Consider the following 24,868-nt stretch of genomic DNA (forward strand, 5'->3'; position numbering starts at 1 on the left):
GGTCGGGTTCTATGAATGATCAGTGAAATTCACCCGGAGGACAGAATAAAGCAGATGGATGCTTGTCTCTGAACTGTAAAACTGGTCTAAATGAGGCAGAAGTAACTTGTCTTTTTTTTTTCTTTGACTGGCATTACAATATAGTTCAAAAGCAGACGTAAAGCCTGTAACTGCGTGGCATTTGGCATTGTCGAGTATATTAACATACTGAGAAAAAAATCACATGTTTGGTCCACCGCCTGAGGTCAACTCCTAATCCTTAATGGATAATATGGACTGTGTCAAATTCACAAATAGGGATAAGACATCCTCATGACTTCAGGCGCCTCAGCCCTATTACAGTACAAATGAAGCTGGCAGCAATGCTATTGTGACCCACTATGGTCGCTGGCTGAAATGACAAATCGAGCAGGTTCAATGCCACTGTTACTCAAAGTCGTGAAAATGCCATGTTATTCATTCAAAATGTACAATTTTATGGATTAGTTGTAAAGGTAGTGTGATCGAGGCCGAGCACTAAAATAGAAGCACATGAAGCAGCTACTGCAAGGAGCGGATGACCACATTACTGCATGTCTGAACACAGAAGAAAGACATCAGCTCGCTGTCAGTCAACAACACAAGGTCATTCTTTGTTAAAAATAGAACCCATTTGCTGAACAGTCCAAAGCATAGTCAGTCAGACAGGATTGGATCAGAGCAAAGTGCATTTTATATTTTCATGTGCTGACACTCAAAGGATGCAATCCAAGCTTTGGAATTATTGCAGACGTTATCACCAGTAATATCAACACTGGTTCATAATGTGACATGTGGGCTGATGCCGACTCACCGTTATAAGAGGGGCCAGGCCAACAAAGTCTCTCTGAGTGGTGTAGATCCTCATTGCTCCTTCAGTCTTGGCTATATTTTTGGAGGAGAGTTCCAACTTCCAGATGATCACTTGACTGTTGACAGGGCTGTTCAGCTCATCCACCTCAAAATCCATCTGAAGCACCTCCAGCAGACTGCCTTCAAGTCTGAGATGGGAAGCACGGGGTCTCATTAGGTTGCCATTCAGTTTGAATGTAACTCAGTAGAGCGTAGACCACAAAAAAAAAAAAAAATCCCGTTTGTTTTGGTCCATCTGCTTGTTACTTAGCAGCCTATTTGTACTTAATGTAGGATGACAAACGTACAGTTCCATAATGAGTTCATTGTTTTACGATGTATATGTGAAATCATTTGAACAACATGCAAATGTTTTTGCACAGGGTTTATTTTGGAGATTCATTTTGTTTCCTTGGTTGCGACTGCGTAGCAACAGAGAAGACTATTTTTTGGATCCAGTTATATTGTTTGACTACTAACATACTATCAGCACATTCCAATTTAGTTAAGCACGGTCGAGTAACATTTTACTGATTATGTAGGTGTATTCCTACACTTTTCGCCTTTGGCTTTTTGCTCTCAGTCTGGAACTGGATTCATGTTTTATTGAGTTGCCAACAGAGTAAAATCTACTGCATGTAAAAAAAAAAAAGGACTCCAATTGGATCTTAATGGTAAATGGAGTGCACTTATTTAATACTTTATCCACACTATATATTGTCCAAAGCACTTTACCAAGTCTCATTTTTACTTTTTTTGAAAACATCACATGTGCAGCTGCGTCAACCTACAGAACGGTTTTCCTTTTTAGTTTAAAATAACTTTCTTTAACCTCCAGAATCACTTGTCATATACGGCACAACCAAATTTGCTTTTGGTAAAGTTTTAAATCCATCTATATTCTGTTGTACCCGCTAGGTAGAGCTAAGCTAATCTGAGCAAGTTCATCTCGCCGGACCATCGTTGAAGGTTGCAAACTCCCTTTGTGCTCCGGTGCGTCAAAGGCCAACAGCCAAGTCACGACAAATGCATTGATACATGGCCTAGATGGGCTTGACTGAATGACTGCTTAACAGTTTAAACACTTTTGCGATACAGGGTTTTAGCAATCCATATGAAATGCAAAGTCATGCTATTCTGTTGGCCCTTTGGAGAGATTTTGTTCCCGAGGAATGGATGAGGACTGCAGCGGCGCATACTGTATGCCTTTGTGACCTTTGTATAATGGCTTCTCGACGATGTCAGCCTGAATGGTTACTTGGCTATGGATTCCATTTTCTCATGTGGCAAAGTTCCTATTATCTGAGTCATTTCTGGACAAACAATGAAAAAGAAAAATGTACTTATAATGGTTGTTGAAAACACTGGCTGCATGCACATAGCAAAGCCTCATGCAAATGTGGTCTAAAGTTGTTTTGTTGATCTAATTAGTATTGAAAAAAAATATGGGGCTTGGGAACACTGAAATTTTATTAATGCACACTAACGCCATCCCTTTAACTCTTCATCCAAACTCTTACTTTATAATCACACAATACAACTCAGAACCAAAGCATTGTTATTTTCACCAAATGAACTCTTGATGAGCTGGACGTTAGCCTATTTTAGAGTAACAACAATATGGAAAAACACCAGTGATCATTTGTTAATCCTCCATTACTTCCAAAATCAACAACGATTGCAAAGTGTCGTATTCCCTTTCTTCTCACTCTATGACCCGTTGTATCTGCCTCTGGTAAAGCAAAAACAGGGACTTACTATAATTGAATAATCTCAACATTTTGCACCAAGACCTGGTATTAAAAGATAATGTAATTCTAATGAAGTATCAAAACAAGAAAATCTATTGACTTGACATAAGCACGCGTCTATCCCCTTAAGTATGCATTAACACATTTTCGTATGAGATGGAATCGAGGCTGCTCTATTCACATTCTTTGAAGCTTGTTTCTCAAAGCAGCCACAGCATCTTGTTTACGGTCTGTGAGTAGCTGTCCTTAACAATAAGATCAAACTGCTTAGATATGAGATGAATAAGCTTTAAATGCAAGCAAACAGCAAATGCATTTAGAGACTTAAACTCAAGGGAATTCCATCTGTGGTGTGAATGACTGTGGATGGACTCTGCAGGGGATCTGTTGGTTTCATGACGGGATTAATCACCCTGAAATATGTTAACCCGTAAAGACGTTGTGGTAAACCATGTTTTTATCCATGCTGAATGGCAAAAACAACATAATGTGGACAAATCGTCACATAATATCTAAAAAGCATCATGTATGGTTTAATGATATGACCTGAATTTTTTTTTTGACAAACATGCATGAAAAAGGATTCACCGCTCTAATTGTGCCTTTTCTCCTTGAGTGCCAACCCTTCACGCACAGATTAGAACTTCACTTTTGGAAGTGTTTGTCAGAGGCGGAATTAATCTTGCAGTTTCAGTTGAACCTTAGCAGATCTCTTTGGGGAGAATTCTGGTACGCTTGAATAAGCTTGCATGAATAAATAATGTGAATACTGTACATACAGGGCAACAAAATATGCTCAACATGATTTACATTTGGTGAGGAACAATTAGTAAAAATCTAAGACTGTCTCAATGTTTCGCCACATATGAAAGGAAACACTGAGCATTTGAAAATCTCTGTTGAGGTTGCTCGAGCTGCACTCAACTGCTGTGTGCTGAAAGCTTTTTACGGTATGGGTCCCCACTACTGACACCGTCCAAACATCGACGTATCAAATTAATTGGTGGGGGAAAAAAACAAAAACGATCAACGCCAGCCAACCTTTTTCATCACCTGTCAGGAGCATTTCCACATCCACATTGCGTTGCTTGGCAACCTGCTTAACTTTCACTAGCCTTGCACCTTTCTAATCATTCGGTCATGCGCAGTATTCTGATTAAATTGCTTGTATTGGATTTATTTATTTATTATAAGTGAATGCAAAAACGCATGCTCCTTCAAAATAGGCTGTAGATGAGCCGCGGACATGTCACTGGCAAGGATCAGTATCTTCTGGATCCACTAGTCAATTTCATTTGAAGTGTGACATGTTTTCCAAATGGATCACTATAGAATTCACATGACTTGGGAAAACTGCAAGCCGGAAATCCTCAGACATCAGTGAATTATGCCTCTTTGGTGGTTGCGCTCAAACTTCCAATATGCCCGAGTGATATTAAAAGCCTAGTTAAGTACCACTTGTTCAAACAAACTAATTCTCATTTATGATTTCAGTATTGCTCTACATAGTAGACAGACTACACAAACCCCTGAAATAGCACATCAGACGTTTTGTGTTTTTGTAACTTTGCGAAGAGTTTGGAAAAGGCCATGTATGATTGTAGCATGACAGTGCACCGGTTCCATAAAGGCGGAGGCAGCTTGGATGAGTGAAACGAGCTACAATTGAAATTGTGAGCCAGGCGCTCTCCAACACAAACATTTCATCTCATCTCACCTGACAAATGTTTTTGATGCGTGAACAAGAATTCAACATTCCTCGCGTGCATAATTAGAGCTACAAAGCGTCCCGATGCGATTAAATATTAATTATTTTGAAACGTTCCTTCATTTTTGCGTGGAAGTGTCTGCAATGTGCTGAGTGTGATTACGTTGGCAATTTTCATTTTCAAAGAAGTAGTTATTTACTCTTTGCAGCACCTACAACCAGTGTGTGCCTCTAGAGTATAAGGAATGCTCTCCTGGGACGCAGTAGCATTTTGCAATTCGCCTTTGTCAGGTGGGACAGGTGGTTTGTCTTTTCCTCCACAGCTGCCAACAAACAGTGACATGCGCCGCAAGAGCTGCATTACAAGAACTGCTTTTACGCCTGACACAGCTTTTCACAGATTCCCTTTGGGCTCCTGAAGTGTTTGTTTATTTAGGCAACAGAAATTTCAACTCATGAAGCAGCTCATAGATATTCAAGCGGAATGTGAAAAATAGACATACCTTTTTCCAGGTATGGGAGCCTTCCTCTGACAAATAACAGAGATGGCTCCATCTGCACCCGTATCCAGTGTGATGTCCCACAGTAAAGAGTTACTTGGTGTTGCTGTACGAAAGGTCACACCATTCTTTAATGTTGCTCTGTAAAAAAAAACAAAAAATGAAAAGGTCAAGAATGTAGTAAATTAAAATGTACCCAATTGAGAGCCAATGTAGGGAAATCACTGATCATTTAGACTTTGTTTTAATCAACGTCCTGAACAAAATTTAATAGTATGTGACATCTGGAGGGGAAGTTGCAAAGATCTCTTGGATGCGTATTCACTTGATACCATTTTGCTGGGTTTTTTTTCCCCCACTAAAAATCTTTCCCTTCTAGACAATTTACAGCAGGAGATGTTCTTCCAATTTTACAATCAAGTTAAGGCCAAGGGTTGAGTGCACTAAAGAATTCATGGCAACAACACAAAGGATCTGTGTGTTAGCAAAGCCTACGACACAATGGCACTTTAAATACCCAAAAGAGAAAGTAAGGTTCACTCCACGTGTCCGTTTGGAGCAGCCTCCTTGTGTAATTCATCTTGGATTTCATCTGCATGCAAAGCTACGAGGTTTATCCCTGAATCTTTCAGATAATTACTAAGTGCTGATTGCACCGTAACTCCCTAAGGGGGTGTAAATCTATGTTAGGAGCAACAGCAATTATGATTCAAGTATGGTTGTAACAAGTCCAGAATAAGTAGAGACAGCGCTCCTTGACAACACATTATCTCTCAATTTAAAATATTTAACGTAACCTGAAGATGTTTTTGTGCTAAGTTTCCGTGCACATTTGTGTGTTTGTGTGTGTGACACCATCTGCATGTTCAGCTTTACTGCACTCTAAAGGAGGTCTCAAGTGGCAAGTAATGTTGGCATGCCTGTGTCTGCTGTATCATCACACTGAATTGACGCGGCATGCTTCCATGCACTTGTGGAGAGCCTCTGCTTAGGCTTCCCTTTTCTACAAGAGCGCTGTTGGCTGGCATTGGTTTTTTTCTTCTCAAAGTCGGCGTCGAGCACCTCACAGCAAAACCAGAACCAATATGTATTGCATTTTTGATAAAGGGATGATTCAATCAAGTATGTTCACAGCAATCATTTTATGATTGTTATAATATTTTGTCTATAAACACCAAAAATGTTTTTCTTATCTACTGTGTGGTACCATTTTTTGGGATTACTTTAATCATCTTATACTTTGTACATTCTTTCAGAATGCAGGGTTGGTAATGAAATATATTCCTCCAAGCATCACCGCTGGCTATTACCATCTCTAATCAAAACAAGCTCCGGCAGACAGTTTGTGGTCTGCAAACAATGACAACAGTAGCAATGTGTGTTTCTCACACAGTATGGGCTTTTATCTGATCACTTCCCAAGCTCGATGAATTGTGTAACTGTTGTCAATGTGAGAGACTGAGAGACTGTGGTAATTACATTTTAAGTTAATTAAAATCTGAATTGAACTTGGAACAGTTTGGTTGGATCTTACAATAATATTTAAGTGGATATTTAAGAAAGTCCGATAAATAGAGCTTCATGTGGCACAATTTACTTTGCTTATCTGCATTATATTTTTTTGTGTAAGCTTTAAAAAAATAAATAAATAAAATCATGCCATTTTCATAGGACGTTAGACTCAACGTGGACATAAGAAAACCAAGGTGGCGTTCAAGCCAGGCATAGCTGTGTATTAAGCCGAAAGGAGCAGGATTTCACTAATAAAAAGCGACAGCAACAAGAAGACTTATCCGCCCTTTCTCTCTCCCTGGGAAGAATAAAATCCCCTGTGATTTGAGTTTTCTTTTTTTATGAGCGGTGGGGAGTAGGAAGCAGTGTCCATGGCGGTGGTTAGTGGGCCCCGAGGAGGCGGCAAGCAGAAGGAGGCACCAGGGCAGGCAAGATGGATGGCCATGGAGACTGAAGCTGACAGTGTGTGAGGAAAAACAGCTCTCAGGTGCTGCACCTCCCATCTATCTCACTTCTGACCAGGCAAGGAATGAGTGGCACTTTGTTTCACCTTCTGTCTTCTCAAATAGAAAATTTTGAAATAGGCTATTGCATGTGCATGCACACACACTTGGTATGAAATAGACAAAATATTTTACGTTTTACACATTTTACCATCTGTTTTTCCCTAGTATAAACTTTATGATAGATGTTATGTTATGTTAGATACAGTATTGTGAAATTCTGACAATGTGTTGGTATGTAACATTTCCGATAAATAAAAACACATCACAGCAATCCACTTTTTAACGTTAGTGTTTGTCCAGCCCAAAGAAATAACTATTCATCCATCCATCCATCTTCTGTACCGCTTCTCCTCACTAGGGTCGCGGGGGGTGCTGGAGTCTATCCCAGCTATCTTCGGGCAGTAGGCGGGGGACACCCGGAACTGGTTGCCAGCCAATTGCAGGGCAGACAGAGATGAACAACCATCCGCGCTCACACTCATACCTAAGGGCAATTTAGAGTGTCCAATCGGCCTGCCATGCATGTTTTTGGAATGTGGGAGGAAACCGGAGTACCCGGAGGAAACCCACGCAAACACTTGGAGAACATGCAAACTCCACACAGGATGGCCGAGGCTGGGATCGAACCCACGCCCCATGCTGTCTCTCACTGTGAGGCCATCGTGCTAACCAGTCGTCCACCGTGCTGCCCTAATAACGATTCATTAAAAATTAAATACAATTGAATATAACATAGATCTCTATTATTGTACAAATGTACAAAAAAATTCATCACAGAGAATAATTTCAAGATGCTACAGTGGGTTTGTAATTATTCTCACATCTACATAAATTATTTGTGGTCCTCATCTCTGGTTTGATGAATGCATCACTGCAGGGAGAGTCATGTAGACAGTAAAGAACAGACAGCAATTATTTATGCAGGCAAATGTCCAGTGTTTAGTCAGTCTGATGGCCAGCTATCAGCACCGTGCTTATCGTACTTATGGAGCAGTTTAGGGGGTTGAGTGCCAGTTTATGCCAACATCGCTGCCAGATGGCACCCACCACAGCACTAAAAATGGTTGTAAATGCCACATTTGTCACATAGATAAACAATTAGGTTTCCTGTTGGACCAGATCTCTCACACAATGTCATGCCACTTAATGACCATACGACATGGTGGCTTACTTTAAGGCAAAGCCGTACGATCATTACAAATTACTGATTAACAGAGGAGGACCAGAAGGACAGAAAGAACTGTGAAAGTTGATGTCATGATTACTGTAATGCACTTTTCTTTACTTTGGAGTCAGCCAGTCCTCCCTCAAGCGCCTCCAACTGGTCCAAAATGCTGCTGCTCGCTTTTTAACTAGAGCTTGGAAGACGGATCACATAACCCCAATCTTGGCCTCTCTTCACTGGCTCCCAGTGCACTTTAGAGTTCGCTTTAAGATACTTCAAATCTTTAAATGGCTCACCCCAGCGTACCAGTCTGAGCTCCTCCACCCCTACGCACCTACCCATTGCCTCAGGTCTGTGGACTAAATGCTGCGGGAGGCGCCGAAGACGAAGCGCAATTTGAGTTAGAATTTCCTGCTAATTTATATTACACCATATGGAAAGCGTTTTGTTACAGCTCAAGCTGTTGTGCAATGCGCTATATAAATAAAGTTATATTGTATTGTATATTAACCAAAGAGTTAACAAGCTGTTGAATGATCAATATTGAATTTGTTTATATCCATATATATATATATATATATATATATATGGTTAAATTATAGTATACCTGTGCTGTTAAAATACTTTTTACTTAGAAATTGTTGGTACCCCCCTGGTCATCAAAGAAAAATAATAATAGCAGTAAAAATAACCTTTTAATGAAAGTTGACCTATGTAAATCAGACGTTGCTTTCGAATGGTGGTTCCACAGAATAATTTTTTAAATATAAAGTCATGAAACAGGTCTAGAAAAAATCTGGTTCTCCTAGAAAAGATCATAAAGGCATGTTCAACCAAGGTGCTTCCTCTAATTAGCATCATAGGTGTCTTAAGTGAGTTGCTCCTGATGCGTCATCAGTCGGTGAATGAGGAGTTAGTTTGAATCGCTTTGAGTGCCTTGTACGTGGAAAAGCCCTCAAAAGTGAGAGCACATTTACAATTTAAAACTTGTAAGAAGCAGTCAGTCGGACAAAGTGAAGAGCGTTGTCTGAGAAGATTCAAAAGAAACTTAGCAACAAACACCTAAGCGGTAGAGGCTAGAATACCATCTCCAAGCAGCTTGATGTCCCTATGATTACATTGCACATATTCATAAATTTAAGATCTACGTACAATGTACTGTTGCCAACCTCCATGGAGGTAGCCACAGAAAAGGAATAGGTGACAAATTGAAGCAACTGATAATACGAATGACAAAGAAAAGAGCATAGAACAGCCTCCAAAGAGATTAAAGCTGAACTCCAAGGTCAAGATACATCAGCATCAGATCCCATCATCTGTTGTTGTCTTGGCTCAAGTGGATTCATCAGATACGACCAAGAGGTGAGGAAAGAAGGACACCGCTGTTGAAAATGAATCATGAAAAAAATTGGCAACTCCATGTTGACAAGCAACAAAGCTTCTGGGAGAATGTCCTGAATGAACAGGAGACAAAACTGAAACATTTTGTCAAGGCATATCACCTCTAAGTTCATGGATAAAAATTAAGAAAAGAACAATGTCCCTACTGTGAAAAAAGGAGGAGGCTCAGTTACATTCTGGTGCCGCTTAGCTACATCGGCATAGAGTGTCTTGTGCGAGGTGCAATGAAATCGAAACGCTATCAAGGTATTCTACAGAGAAATGTGCTGCCCAGTGCCAGAAAGCAGCAAACGTCTTGGGTCTTACAACTGGATAATGATCCAAATTAACTTAAAAACAAACCAGAATGGCAAGGAACAAAGCAACAAGTTATTTTGAAGTGGCCTTCTTCGAGCGCCCATCCCAACTGTGGAAGGGCCTGAAACGTCTGGAGATAGCGCCCTTCAATTTGCCCATGAAGAGTGGGCCAAAATCCCTTCTGAGAGGTACGTAAGTCTCATAGAAAGATACAAAATTTCTTTGATTGGAGTAATTGCCTCAAAAGGTTGTGCCACAAAATATTAAAAGGTCACATCATTTTTATCCAGGGCTGTTTCATGAGTTTTTTGTTTATTTTTAAGTAATTCTATGGGACTGTAATTCAAAAGCAATGTCTGATTTTTTACATAAAAAAATATAAATATTTTTCATTCATTTTATATTTCTTACATCATTATTATTGTTCTTTCATTCGCAGAAGTGTAAAAACAATTTTGTGTATAAAACTGGAAAATATTGATAACATTCATCCATTATCCAAACCGCTTATCCTCACGGTGCAAATGAATGAAATCTTATTTTTTCAAGGCAACATTTTTGAGACAGCTTCCATATTAGAGCTCAATGAAAGAGGGACATAAGGTGAGTCTAAGTGTCGGTTTTCTTTTTTGGGTGAACTAAAATAAACCAATCAATAAAAGCTGGCATTGCCAATTGAATCAAGTGACTTAAAGAAGTGATCATTTGCAAGTGCGTGCATGTGCAGTTGTATAAATAATCCATGAATACCGTCTTGTCCTCTCACCTACTCAACTCTCCTGAAGCATGTGATCACACTGAGATGGTGGCAACTCAGAAATCATTTATCTTTGAGGATGTATTGATTGTTTCTTCCACAAACTAGAAGGACTCTGAAAATAGTCCAGAAGCCAGCATACGCAGGCTTTGGGATCGCTAAGGTTTCACTAATAATGTCTGCAGTGCTTGTTGACAAGAATATCCTTACGCCAGTTTTCAGAAGTACCTGAGAACCCTTTATCATGCAGCCTCAGCCTCACATGATCTAAATGCAATGGCGGGCCGTGCATTTCATAGGTAGGCCTTCAGTGAAGTTCGACTCAGTCCAACTTGAAGAAATCCCCCTCATACCATCATTTATGAAACCACGGCCAGAGAAGTAATATACATACACAAGCTTACGCACTACTGAGTGTTGGACCACCTCACACGAGCGAGCTTCTCTTGAAAGTTATGTCTTGAAAATGGCCTTGCAAGTATATGTGCAATCAAATCCACACTTTTCCCTCATTCGACATTGTGGTTATAATTTAGATTTTTAAACGGTCGCCCGGTAAGACTGTCTGGTGTCAATTCCCGCATAGCGTTGTCCTCTCACATGTGATTATCGAATCACAGGACACGTTCGCACCTTCAACGTAAGGCCTGAGAGAAGGCTCACGGTAACGAACTCGTGATCTGATTGGCTATGGCAACTGTCTATCAACTCTAAGAGCCCATTCACTCACATAGCAAAGACGCCCGCACGGTTAATTCTTAAGAAGGCCTTGGACGTTTATTACGTGCCACTGGTACAATGAAATCTGCGTGGCAACACAAAAGAAGCTGAATTGTCAATGGATAAAAATTCTGACTTAAAAATATGACACTGGGGTATAATGACATGAATGTGAGTAATTATATATCATAAATATGATTTCTTGATTATGTTAGGCCAGCAGGGAAGGTCACTGGGCAAAGTTAATTTGTATTGATTATTTCCGCCCTGCAATATTTAGGAGTTACACATAAAATGTTGCGATGATTTTATGAACGCATTAAGTTTCAGGAAGCGTGCAAATTTCTTGAAAAATCTTGAAAACAAAGAATAAATTCATAAAACATAAACCTCCATCACAGAATTTGTCATAGCGATTGTGGTGTGGTTCCAACACCGTTTCACAATCATTGATGCATTTCCAGATGAGAAACGAGCCTTCTAGCTGTAATCTCCACATCCAAAAGTATAAGGTCAACAACATTAAAACATGTAACAAAGAAGCGTCTTAATGAATTTATGTCTCTACAGGATTTCATTTTATCCATGTCTGTCTTGAAGAATATGATATTTGTGAACCCGTAATGCCACCAAGCTGTGCAAACTCAAACATTGGATTCATGATTATTTCTTTTGCATTTAATTATCAACCACGTTTCCAGGAAAGAATCTCTTTATCTCTTGGATTCCAAGAAATGCCTCATTTAATTTCCTCTAATGTTCCACAGTTTTCAAAGCCATCTGAGGCTTATAGATGAGTGCACATAATGACTGACTCGCTTTTTTCGGAATACTACATGAGCTTTTGAAGTCATCCGGATAAACACTGACCAGGAGAAATTGAAAGGCAACAGAAACAACAATCTTACCTAAGAGTGAAGTTAGTCAGCTGAGCAGAGCTGACCATGAGGATGTAGAAGGTGGCGATGTCAGTCTTCTTCAGCGGTTTGGAGGATGTCCGTATGACGATGGAATTGCCAAGTTTGAGTCGAGAGAGTGTGGCCATTCCTTTGGGCACTTGCAGGAGACGCACACTGCCAATCCTCTGCATGGGAGTGACACTAACATATTCCGCCTGCTGCTGTTGGGAGCTTCCCCAACGACTCCCTTCCAGAGTGTTACACTTCCCGCTGACTTTGGGCTGCGCCTGGTAGTAGAGCTCTACAAGGTTCCCTGCTGATGGGTCCTGTTTCTCCCTGCTGGTGCTTTCGGAACCCTGACCAAACCAGCCAGGCAAAGGCAGTAGCTCAGCCATACACGTTCCCCTCTCGCCTCCCACGGCACAGGAACATCTCACTTCCTGGGTTTGCCAGAAAGCATAGACTGTCACACATGGTAGCTCATCCTCAGCTCCTTCCTCCCTGTTCCAGTCTCTTCCTGCCACGTAGAAGAGCACCCGCACTTTTGGCTTGGTGGAGAAGACCCGAGGCGTGAGCACAAAGGCCTGAATCTTCCAATTGAAGGTAAAGGTGTCAGGGGCATTGAAGAGCTGCACAGACTGGACAAGATCCAGGGGCACAAGCTGCTCTGTGGACATCGGGCCGTAGCTTGCATTGACAGACGGCTGGCGGCTTGCTCTCAAAATAACGAAGGGCTTTGTGTTACTCTGCATGCTGAAATTCCTCATTAAGTCCTGCCCTGCTTCTTTTAAGAAAAGGAAGTCAGCATCACGAACCTCATAGCTGACTGGCAAGAAGATGGGAAAAGGCACTGGGCCCTTTGTGTCAGTCAGCTCCTTATTGTTGAAGTCTAGAAGGTAAAGAAATAAAGACCTTATAAGTATGTATCACATTTTAGTAAATCCCCCAAAAAATAGAAAAATCTAGTTCACAAAGGGAACTGTCAAGGATTAATGATCGCAAATGAATAGAGCCTATAATTGCAGTAATGTTCAAAGAAATAGGGAATATGAAATGTAGTGCCCAAAATGCCTTAAAATGACTCCAAGTTAATGCTCGAACAAATCATAATTGCAACAAGAAACTTTGTTTGAGTTCAGGGACCAGCATTTTACCGAATGTCTGCTAAATAATAACAAGGGAATGATTATGTTACAGAGATAACGATGCATATTCAAATGAATTCTGCTGGAATATCATTTTTCAAGTAGGCCTAAACATGTTTACCCAATGTAGAAATTACAACCATCAAGTGAGCTTGTTTGCCTGTCATTTTGTGTGGTTATTCTTTCTTCTCTACTGCCCTAGTTTCCTCTTACACACACAGACGTTCTACTTGCTCTTTGTGTGCGTGCGATCGGGTTTTGGGAGGGGCCACTGGAGGAGGGGGATTGGTTGAAGGTGGGATCTGATACATCTGGCTCAAAGATGAAGTTCACCATAATAAAGCAGGATTAAAACAGGCTTTTCAGATTGAGTTAGTGGGCTGTGACTGGCCCGCATATAAAAAACAAGCAGTATCGTGTGAAGGCCAAGCATAAAGACAACTGAGCTGACAAAATACAATACATATCACTACGAGACATATTATGTGTTGCGCGCACCGGTCACAACTATCTGGGTCACTGAGTCAGTATCACCGTAAAGTGACTTTGGTGTCCTCATCAGACTCATGCAGTCATTATAAAAGTGGAGCAGAATAATGATTGTGAATATTCTCATTCATTCCAGGTCATTTCAATCTCAGGGCATTGAATCGATTGCATTGGGACTGTTCTTGTTGTCTTAGAAGATGTTTTGCTTCTCACCTGAGCAGGCTTCATTAGCTTATGCAACAAGATTTGGTTACAACGGCACAGTCCTGTGACTCTCCTAAAATATGTTTTCATCATTTTATAAAAGGGCTGCAAGACATTGGAAATGTGATATGGATGTTGAATTTGTGATATTGATTTTATTGCAATACTTAACATTATTAGATCTAAAGGAATGACATTTTTATTATTTAATATAATGTTGGCTTTTCATTCGGCACAAAAAAAAGACTCAGTGTATTCTTTGGTAATTAATTGTAATCATTTACATTTTTTATAGATATATTTTCAAAGTAGTTTAGTGTTAGTCCCAAGATTATGTTCACTTATTGGATGGCGATGGGCATTTAGGGTTGTATGTGATTGGTCAAAGTCAGATAACAGCCTACAATTCCGTATGAAATGTATTGCTCATCGAAACGCATATTGCTCGGGTCATTATTGCAATACTTTTTCAATTTTAAGTGCAGCCCTATTTTATCCCCCTTTTCTAATTGGCTGTGTGTGATTTTAGTATGTTTCATACATTGCTAACTACAGTGTGTGCACTAAGTGGTTAAGTTTTGCATAGTTTTATTTTCCACAACAAGTTATTTACGTGCCACGGAAATTTTTGTCTCCCCTGTCATTCGTACAAAATTTTATTGTTAACAAATTATTAAATTATAATTGAGTAATTTGACGAGGGCAGCTCTGGTATTGGTTATCTTGCACCTAATTAAATATGGGACATGTTTATGTTTTGTCGCAAGTGGAGAGCATGGAAATGTAAAATCTATCCAGATTTTCCTTTTAGTAAGTAAGTAGGGATAACGCAGGCTTTTTAACGCCACCATTTTGAGTAAAAACAAATCAGTCAAGTAATTATATGATCTGCTATGTGATCTGATTTTAGCGTCTAAGCGTAGACTGCATTGCACATCCACATTCTGTCTGCTCTGATACAACCAGCGTGAGTTCAGTTTATCATTTGGGATAATTTCCTCACTTAGTGAATTAAGGACAAAAACACTGGTGTTTACTCTGCAGATTATCATAAAATGGCTGAAGCTGCACTAAGCATGGTGTCGCATTTGAAGCACAATATTAGAGGCAACTTACACCCAAACAAATCCTAACGGCGCTGCATTAAAATGTATCAATGCTAAACGTTGTGCAAGGTGAACAAAAACGTGAATGGGAGCTCATAGCTTTTCTGCGTCAACCTCAGTCATCATGCCCCTCCAAGGAAGTTGACATTTAAGTAGTCCCGTCTGCTGTGGTCTCCTCTAGTTTTCATCTTGACTCACCCAAAAAGCCTGCGATGGCGTCTGACAGTTCACAGGACACGCCACTACTGTATGTGTCACCCTGGTGACAGCACAGAAGCCTTTAAAAGGGCCCAATGGCTTCTTTCCCTCGTGCTTTTCACCTTGCTGTGTGTGGTTGACAAAGTGCAAGGAAGCAGAGAAGGAAGCTGGAAACAAGGTTGTCCTGACTTAGCCCAACAGGCCCCACAGTGACAGATGTGCAGTTTAATACCAGAGTTGGCAGCATCTCTGGCCAGAGGAATATAAACTGGATCGAGAATGCAGTGCAACAAGGTACTTAACATGCAACCTCTTCCCTTTACAGCCTCTACATGCCCTTCTCAGGACTTTGCCTATTTTTAAATGCACGCAAATCACAATATTAATCTTATGACCGTTTCCAAAGTCCCTCCAAAGATGTATTTATCATATTCTAGGTAATATTAAAAAGTGCAATTCCTCATTGCCACTCAGTTGAAAATTTGGAGTTGAGCAAACCTCTTCACTTATCACCATGCGAGTGCTGCTTTCAGCTGACAAACCTGAAAGCAAATATGTTGCCCCAGCTGCTCCAATCTTTCATATCTGTCATATTCACAAGACTAGAAAACTCCTCTTTTTCTTGGCCCAGTCAGAAAGCATCAGTGATGCCATGCAGAAGTTACAACAGCATCTGATAGCCACCTCGCCCGTTTTGCACAACATAACCTCCCTCAGGGGTGAAGAATACAAGCTGATACTTTAGACCTGCGTTCGACTTGTACTGATCACAAATGAAAATGCACATGCATAAATCAGATAAATTCGAACTGGAGAAGACACTGAGCTTCAGTTTGGTATTGTATCTTGTGCTTGTTTGTCCCATAACAACTTTCCTCCCATAGGAGTTTAAATCTCTTCAATTAAAATGGAAATGAGAAGTAATCATGCATTCCGGCAAAGGTTGAAAGTTTATTCAACGATATATTCTCAAGTGCATTTGTAAATAACGTTTCACATTAACAGTAGAAATTACTTTTCCAATGGGGTATAATTTGCCTTGGAGGGGAAAATATGTTAAAATCATCTTGGTTTAATTTTTTTACAGCTCTTCTTCTTCTTTTCATTAAGCGATTTTCACATTGCCATAATTCCATTAGCCTGTTCGAATCTACAACCTTGAATCAGCATTGGGAATTCTAATGAGTTATAATGACTTTTACCATATGTAGCAAACAGCTGGCACTCGCCAATTGACTCCCAATAGCATAATTGAAGACAAAAGGAAATTTCTGGTTTCAATGGTAATAGAGCAAAGGGATACAAGTGTGTTTTTCATGTTGTCTATCAGTCATTTTGTGGACATGCAAATAGTAAGCAAATATGCTATACAGTTCAAGTTTCTACAGAACAGAACAATTATGTGATTAATCAAATGCTGTTTCAATTTGGGAGACATCTGTATTGTCTGAATGTGTATTACTTACTAATGTACACAAGGTACAATACACAGACCTTCAGGCAGCATAAATGCAGCTGTATCACAAATGATGACAGCTTTTCATTGACGTTGCCAAATGATATTGGCATTGTTTGCAGTTGTAACTTAGATACTGAGAGTTGTTTCTTTTAATCAAGGCTGCCTACTTAACAACATTAATTGGGGAAAATATTGCAAACAGCTCTCAGTATAATGGATTACTGTTCTATAAAACAGCAAATTAAATCCACCATATAAACTATAATAGGATAATGATATGTTTATATATTCTAATAATCAATAGTCTACATCAAAAGTGATCATAATTATCAGAAAATCTCTCTAGTTTGTGTATCTAATGTGACTGGGGGGTGTTTATGGTAGTTTATATGAGATATTGACATAATAAGCAGGCCTATTAAAAATATTGCCCAGACTTGAAGATACTCAATTTTATCTGATTTGCCGTTGCCATAAATTATGAATCATGCCCCGACTGTCTTGATGCGCCCAAAATAAAAATATTACAGAAAGACTTTGCAGTTGAGAAAATGACTGCAGTAGGTTACAAGCAAATCCTCATCAATCATCAAACGTCATTTGACAGCCTTCTAAACTCTTTTTACGTGCGTTAGCTTTAGTGCTTTATCAAAATCACACACGGTGCTCACAACAGCATGCTCCCTTGGAGGCTGCGAAGTGAGAAGCTGGAGAAGATAAACAGCAAGGGGGAGGGAGGTTGAGCGGGGCTTAAGCTTTGCACAGTGATTGGTCGAGATTGTCGTGCCCAATAAGATTGTTAAAGCTGATTTAGAGGAAAAATATGTAATTTTTTAGGACGTTATTTTCTGGCATTATATCCATATGAATTAACCCAGATTGCACTGGTAACTGATATTTTTGCATTAGCTTTTGACTATTGAGATTTGCCTTCCACCACTCATGAAAGTGGTCATGCGTGTGTGAGTGCGTGTGTGTGTGCGTGTACATGTTAAGACGTAACAGACACTGGAAAGTCTACTTCCCATAGCGAAATGCTGCATTATACATTAAGCATGGTTTAAGTTGCAATACATTAAATATTGCACTCTTTTTACTTATTCCATGCTAAATCTTGTATGTGCCATTATCGCTTTTGACGTAGTGTGACATGTGTAAGGTCGCTGAAATGATGTATCACTGCAGCGAGAGATGTAAGTTTGTGTCACAAATGAGGACATTTATCTATTATTTAGACTTGTAGAGAAAGCTGATTTTCGGCTTACATGGCAGCAACCTCCCGCTCAACGTGCACAAAATAAACAGTTCATTCATGCGGTTGCTATTATTTGGTCTATTTTCGAAACCAAGTCTGCAAACTATAGTTTAGGAGACTTGATGAATAGTGTAAACTGTACTGGTTATTATTTGATCAGGTTTGGACAAAGCAGGCTTACCTTGAGCGAAAACTGTTGTAAATGTGGCAAATATCAGATGTAAAATCCTCCAGCGAAGGTGGTTCCAGCTCATTTTGGCACCCGGCGCGGCTCTTTCTTCGACACAACTTTCAAGCCTCGTTCGTTCGCTCCCGCTTCAGTCAATTGTGTTGCTTGCGTGTTCATCCATATCGACATGCCGTGCACTGATTGCCATCACACCTGTTGTGATCCTGCGTTGCTCAGGTGACGATGAATTACGTCGAGATCTGCTCTTCCGTGGCTCCGCTGTGCGTAAAAGTTGCGCGGAGCGAGACTCGCAAATGGCGCTCCTTGAAGTGTCAGATAAACACTGACTAAATCCTTGGAATTAAAACGAGATGAACAAGAAATGCCCGACATCGATGTTAAATCTCCAAGCCACGTTTCTTTCTCCTCAGGTGCTCCCGATTGGTCGCGACTCATGCGGAGCTGCTGGCAGATCAGCGATTGTCTTGAGCTCAAAACCCAGGGCGCTAATGTCATCATCTGTCACTGTTCATCCGCCCGGGAAACTACGGCCACTGCGCAGCTGGTAGGATTAACCCTGCGTGTCTTGACTGGCGATCCAAACGTGACGTGGTTCTTGTCTTCTCAAGGGAGATCACACGTTAATGATCGAGCTCCACTCAGCCGCTTCAGTGTCGCTCCCCCACTGATTCAAAAAAGAGAAACTGATTAGAAATTGTTTACGCTGGTGCGCTCGAAAAGATATTCTGCTTGTTACTACAGTATTGCATCATTGTTGCTTAAATGGTGTTCCTTTGATGCTTATTAGTAAAGTTCTTTCATGCTCGAGTATTTATTCCTCCGTCTTTATAATGCAATACATTATCAGTTTCTTCTTGACCCTGTAAAAATCTGATGAGATAATACTGCTGTATGCGTAGTACGACTATGCTCACTAAAATAAGTGGGAACTTGTTAGTTAGAATAACTCCTCCAGTACCGACCAAAGCATTCGCTATAGCCTATAGTGTAACTTTTCAGAAAATGTCATACAGATGTCAGTATTGGTATGGGTACCGATACATTAACTCATGCTCATCAATATGCTCTAATTTTTGTAGAGTACATTTAACTATTATTTGGTCCAGCTAAAAGAGCATACAATTTGAGAGTACAATCTAGAAAATGTACTCTATGAAATTTACTGTGTAGAACAGCAGATACCACTTTAACATTATGCTATCATACAGTTTAGGCATACGACCCTACTCTGCAATTTGGCAGATAGCAAAAATATTCGTCAAAAAGACTTAACACATCTGCTTGCTCTATAATCCTATTTGGAAGTTTACAACAAAACACAAGATGAAAACAATTACACGTAGTATATTTTAGCAAAAACATAGCTTCATCAGATGTTTGCCAGCAGCTAGCTTAATGGTAACAATGTGAAAAACAGTACACAGACTTTGAGTTTAATTGTTTGATGAAAAATGTGCTGTAAATAAAATATTATCTTTGACGTACAACTCATTCAAAGTGAAATAGCATAGAAACATACAGAAAGATTAATTATAGGCTACTCACACGCCTATATTCCTTGCAAAAAACAAGTTAGAACATCTACAGTTTGCCACAATATTCTTTGCATCAAATCTGAGCGTTAGCTACATGTGGACACCACACAGCCTTCTTGAGGAGCAGCACGTGCTGTATTTCAGTGAAATATACAAAGTACTCACTGGTCAACAGAATTTTGTGTTTTTGAACAATAGTCGATTAAAATAATTTTTATCAAAAAAGATGTAATGTTATTATCAAGTACTATTAAAAGACTATTTGGTCCCGCTAAACATTTTACAAATTGCTCGATTAAAAGAACTATGAGAAAAATATGTAATGATAAAAAAACAAAACAAGAAAAGAACACTTTGACAAAACACCACACCTTGCATGTTTTCTTGCGGCAGTGGTCTTCATAAATCTCATTGGAACAGCACCAAACAAGAGTTCCAGCATCATCACCTTGCCCAATGCAGTTTTGCCATTCATCACTGAATATGACTTTCATCGAGTCAGCCACAGTCCACAATTGCTTTTCTCTTGCCCAGTCTAACCTTGCTTTTTGCTCTTTCGGTGTTAATGATGGATTTTGTTTAGTTTTTCTGTATGTAAATCCGATTTCCTTTAGGTGGCACAGATGGTAACTCTAGCTTCCTCCCATATGTTCCTCATTTATTTTGCTGTGCGTATTCTGTTTTCAAGACGTATTGCATTTAAGTTTTCTGTCTCGGTGCTTTGATGTATTCTGCCTTTAATAACCTTCCGAGCGGATAGCGTTTTGGGAATAGACATTTCCAGGTTGACTCCACATGATTTCTTTTTACCTCAGAATTGAGTGATTCAATAATTGCTTCTATCTGCTTGGTCTAAAAATGTAACTGTTATTGACAACCACATTTTTCTTGATCTCTTTTCGTGTTTCTTAAAGCCAAGAAGTTACCTATTTTGTGCGTACACTTGGAGGGTCTTTTATATGCGAAACACATTGTACGCACAAAACATGCTTTCGTACGCGATATTTGACGTTATGCTTACGTTGTTGTGGCTTAAATCTTACGCCATAAAATAGGTCGACCGTATCACCAAGGCCCACTTGCGCGACACGGTCGTATTGGAAACACCACGGTTATAACTGGATCCTTCTCATTGGTCGACTAAGCGCTGACAGGAACGCCCAGTTCTTGTGTCCTAACAGTAACGCTTCGGCTGCAGCCGTACCTTTCTCATTTTATTGACTTTAAATGTGAGTTTCTATGAGGGAAAACTATTAAGACATTAACAAAATCAAAAATATAGTGTTGATTGTTTTTATATTTTCGCGTAGGGCAGTTTTAAAGTAGACAAGAATATTTGATTTGATTTGTATTTATCTCAAACAAGCACACAACTAGAAACAGGACACCTGAGTCGTAAAGACAAAGAAAAAGGTACAATGTGATAAAATGCAAGTTTGAGGAGGGGCAGAAGGAGGCAAGCTTATTGAGTTCGGCCCCCCCTTTACATTATAACAACTTCAAAATCCATAATCCATCCATCCATCCACCCATTATCTGAGCTGCTTATCCTCACAAGGGTCGCGAGGCGTGCTGATGCCTATCCCAGCTGTCTTCGGCAGTAGGCGGGGTACAACCTGCCAGCTAATCGCAGGGCACACAAAGAAAAATAACCATTTACGCTGATCAAAATAACATATGAAATAAATCCATACATTTTAGAAAATTAAAAGATTAAAATGTAACTCTCCGTGAGCTCACTCAAATCTTAAATGCACACACACAGAAAAATTTAATTTGTTTTAAATTTAACTAGGTCCCAGCATTTTTCAATGCCTGATTCGAAAAATAATGGATTCATATGAGAAATATACTCAGCCTCACGAATCATCCTTATTACTCTTTTCTGTAAAGTACAACTGTTTTGTAATTTGCTTTTAAACATGTTCCCCCATACTTAAACACAATACGACAGATTTGGATTAATAAGTGTATAGTATCACATTTTTTAGTGACTTCTGATGTGTACATACATTTTGGACATACATATTTTATACATGTTTTTTATGCAATATTCCAATACCTCTCGACACTCGGGAGAAAAAATATTTGACTTGATGTTTCGAGCACAGTTTGGACACAATTTAAAACACCAAGAAACTTTATTTAAAAAACGCTTACGGTATCCACATTTTAAATCTTCAAACATACCTTTGTTAGATGTGACAATTACTAAATATTATGTACTTTGTTTTGTTAAAAGTCATTTATTTGCATTGCAACTACATTTTATTATTACTAAGTCACTCTTGGCCATCAAAAACAGCTGCTGCAAATCTCCCCCTCGAAGACCGGAGTTCGAGGTCCCTGATCTAGATGATCAAAAACCACAACGACCAACATTTAGTTCTGCTTGTCAATAAACTCATCCAGTCTTTGTGCAAATATTTTTTTTAGTATCTTTTAGAACTACGGCAGCATGAAAACATGGAAAATAAGTTAGTGGATCCAGAATTCAATAAAGCAATTCACCTTGTCTCTAAAGTGATCAGGCGGTGTTTAATTTGTTTCTTACTAATGATATTATTTTAGATATTCCATATACAAGATGTGGATTTTGGTGGCAAGAGGTCACCGTTTTCAGAAATGGAGCAATGCGTAAGTTTTGTTAGGTGTTGTGGACCGGCAGGCTGACTGCTAGGCCCCGCGGCAAACACCACTGCAGCTGCCGATACAGCAAATAGTGTTCGGAAGACAAGGTTTGCAGGACGAAATCAGATTCTTATCAGCCAGACATGACGTGTCACGTGAGAAGCAGAAGTGAGACTGAGCCTTCAGACAAGACACGGACGTGGCCAAGCAGAGAGTCTTAATTTCCAGGTGCACAAAAATACAAAGTAACAACGGAGACCAGGCCTGTGGGTGCAGGTGGCATAGAAAAAAGCTTGACAGTCTGATATGGAGGAAAGCTTGACGTTCTGACAATATGTCTCTGAGCCACCCAAGCTTAATTACTGAAAGACACCAGGCCATGCCCAAACCTTTGTGTCACAATAAAGGACCACAGCAACTGACAACATACAGTCGCAACTCGTAAGTAACAACCATACACCACACTCAAAGGGGCACCATCCGGTACCCTACCGCTAGAATTCCTAGGGGAGTGACAGGTCAAGGTTAAGCGAGCTCGAGACCCAGGAACGTATCTTAGGGCCATTTGGATGGAGGGCTGAGGGGGGTGTTGAGGATTCGACCTCTCAACTGGTTATTTGGATTATTGACCACTACAGGGGCTCTGGTAAGAGAGCACAGTCTTCAGTAGAACTCAGCACTTTATTCAGCTTCACTGTGCAGATGTGCATGCATGTCTACGCACAATTATATATATATATATATATATAAAGTATCTGAAACAATGAGAGAAAGAAACCCCATCAAAATACAATTGGAATAAGCAACTAAGTGTTTCTACTATCTAACAGTCAGCAACACTCTCATCACAAGTAAACTGTCATATACAGTAATACCCCGGTTATCGCGGTTAATGGGGACAGAGACCACCCGCGAAAATTGAAAATCCGCGAAGTAGCGGCGCACCTTCAAAAAAAAAAAAAAATAATACTTATATATACTTCGCACCTATATATATATATATATATATATATATAGGTGCGAAGTAGTGGCGCACCTTCAAAAATGCTTAAAAAAAAAAAAAATATATATATATATATATATATATATACGGGTAGAGAGAGAGAGAGAGTGAAATTCATGTTATAACAAAAAAAAAAATATTATTAAAACTTACTATTTTTTTATTCCCCAGCCATTATTTTTGTATTTATGCAATTACCTCTTTTTGTACTTATTTATTTACTTCGACTTTTACCTGCTGGTACGCCGTCCGGTGTGCCCTGTGAAATGAAAGGTGGCATTTTTCATTTATTTATTTATTCATTCATAACTGACAGCCTCGCGCTCCCCTCATGCCCGGGCGGAAGGTGTTCCTCTTCGGCTTAACTACCACGCACGCCGGCCGGTCTCCTCCGGAGCTCTCGCACCAAACGAAATGTCGCCGCGCGAGTGCCCGGGCGGAAGTTGTTCCTCTTCGGCTTAACTGCCACGCACGCCGGCCGGTCTCCTCCGGAGCTCTCGCACGAAACGAAATGTTGCCGCGCGAGTGCCCGGGCGGAAGTTGTTCCTCTTCGGCTTAACTGCCACGCACGCCGGCCGGTCTCCTCCGGAGCTCTTGCACGGAGCGAAATGTCGCCCCGCTAGTGCCCGGGCGGAAGTTGTTCCTCTTCGGCTTAACTGCCACGCACGCCGGCCTCCTCCGGAGCTCTGGTACGGTCCGAACCGCGCGAAACGTCGCCCCAAATCGTGTCCGGGGGAACGTGCTCTTCTTCGTCCACTCTCTTCTTCGTCCACTCTCCTCTTCGGCGCACGCCGGCCGTCTAACCGCTGCAGCGCCCCCTCGTGCCGCTCGGCGAAACTACAATGCCCCCGAATATTTTTTAGACCCGCGAAGCACTGAAGCCGCGAAAGGTGAACCGCGAAGTAGCGGGGTATTACTGTATAGACATTTAAATGTCTTTTCCAGTCTATATTACCTGTACTAGCAAGTTGCCAACGGCTACCTATTGCATAAGTTAGCTAAACACTGTTGACTAACGAATGCAAACATGAGAATAAAACGAGTGTATAAACAATATAAACACACGCATTATTTTACAGAAGAAAGCAAGATGTGGTATGCTATCAATATTAATCAGAATGAATTAGAACATTTACTCACATCGTCATCGACTACTGCACCGCTCTGAGCTGAATGACGAACGAAAACGCTAAACAGGAAACGGAAATACAAAGCGGCCCTTCAAAATAAAAGACACGCCTTTCAGAATAAGACAATGAAACGTCACATATTAAACGACTCGAAGAATTCTTAACAGCCGCCCCCACATTTGCCTAGTAAATGTGAAAACCCCCAGATAATTCTTCAAGAGTCTTTCGTGGTGTCATCGTCGGGCTGGAGGACAGGAAGGTTGATCAGACGTGAAACTGGTCTCGTATAAGTCTTGCTGTTGACGAGAACATCGGCCGTTCTTACATGTCCATCCTGACTGGTGATTGTCTTGATCACTTTGCCAACAGGCCACTGACCTCTCGTTGGATCAACAATCAGAACAACTGAGTTCACTGTCAAGTTTTCATTTGACTTC

At 40.2% G+C, this 24,868-nt stretch overlaps 1 protein-coding gene across 3 annotated transcripts in view; it reads right to left on the bottom strand.

Annotated features, from left to right (window-relative positions):
• LOC148344554 (transmembrane protein 132D) overlaps positions 1 to 24,868 on the bottom strand; it is a 54,336-nt gene that overhangs the window by 12,993 nt on the left and 16,475 nt on the right. For all 3 annotated transcript variants that reach the window (XM_088299688.1, XM_088299687.1, XM_088299686.1), the window contains 4 exons: positions 18,124 to 18,796; positions 12,096 to 12,975; positions 4,833 to 4,970; positions 833 to 1,019 (listed from right to left, as the gene is read on the bottom strand). In XM_088299688.1, the coding sequence (XP_088155814.1) occupies positions 833 to 1,019; positions 4,833 to 4,970; positions 12,096 to 12,975; positions 18,124 to 18,196 (1,278 nt within the window). In that variant the 5' untranslated portion in view covers positions 18,197 to 18,796. The remainder of the gene's footprint in view (positions 1 to 832; positions 1,020 to 4,832; positions 4,971 to 12,095; positions 12,976 to 18,123; positions 18,797 to 24,868) is intronic.

This window comes from Idiotropiscis lumnitzeri, chromosome 1, assembly GCF_059441095.1.
Source record: "Idiotropiscis lumnitzeri isolate Australia: NSW breed Sydney's pygmy pipehorse chromosome 1, RoL_Ilum_1.0, whole genome shotgun sequence".
In the NCBI taxonomy this organism is placed as follows: domain Eukaryota; kingdom Metazoa; phylum Chordata; class Actinopteri; order Syngnathiformes; family Syngnathidae; genus Idiotropiscis; species Idiotropiscis lumnitzeri.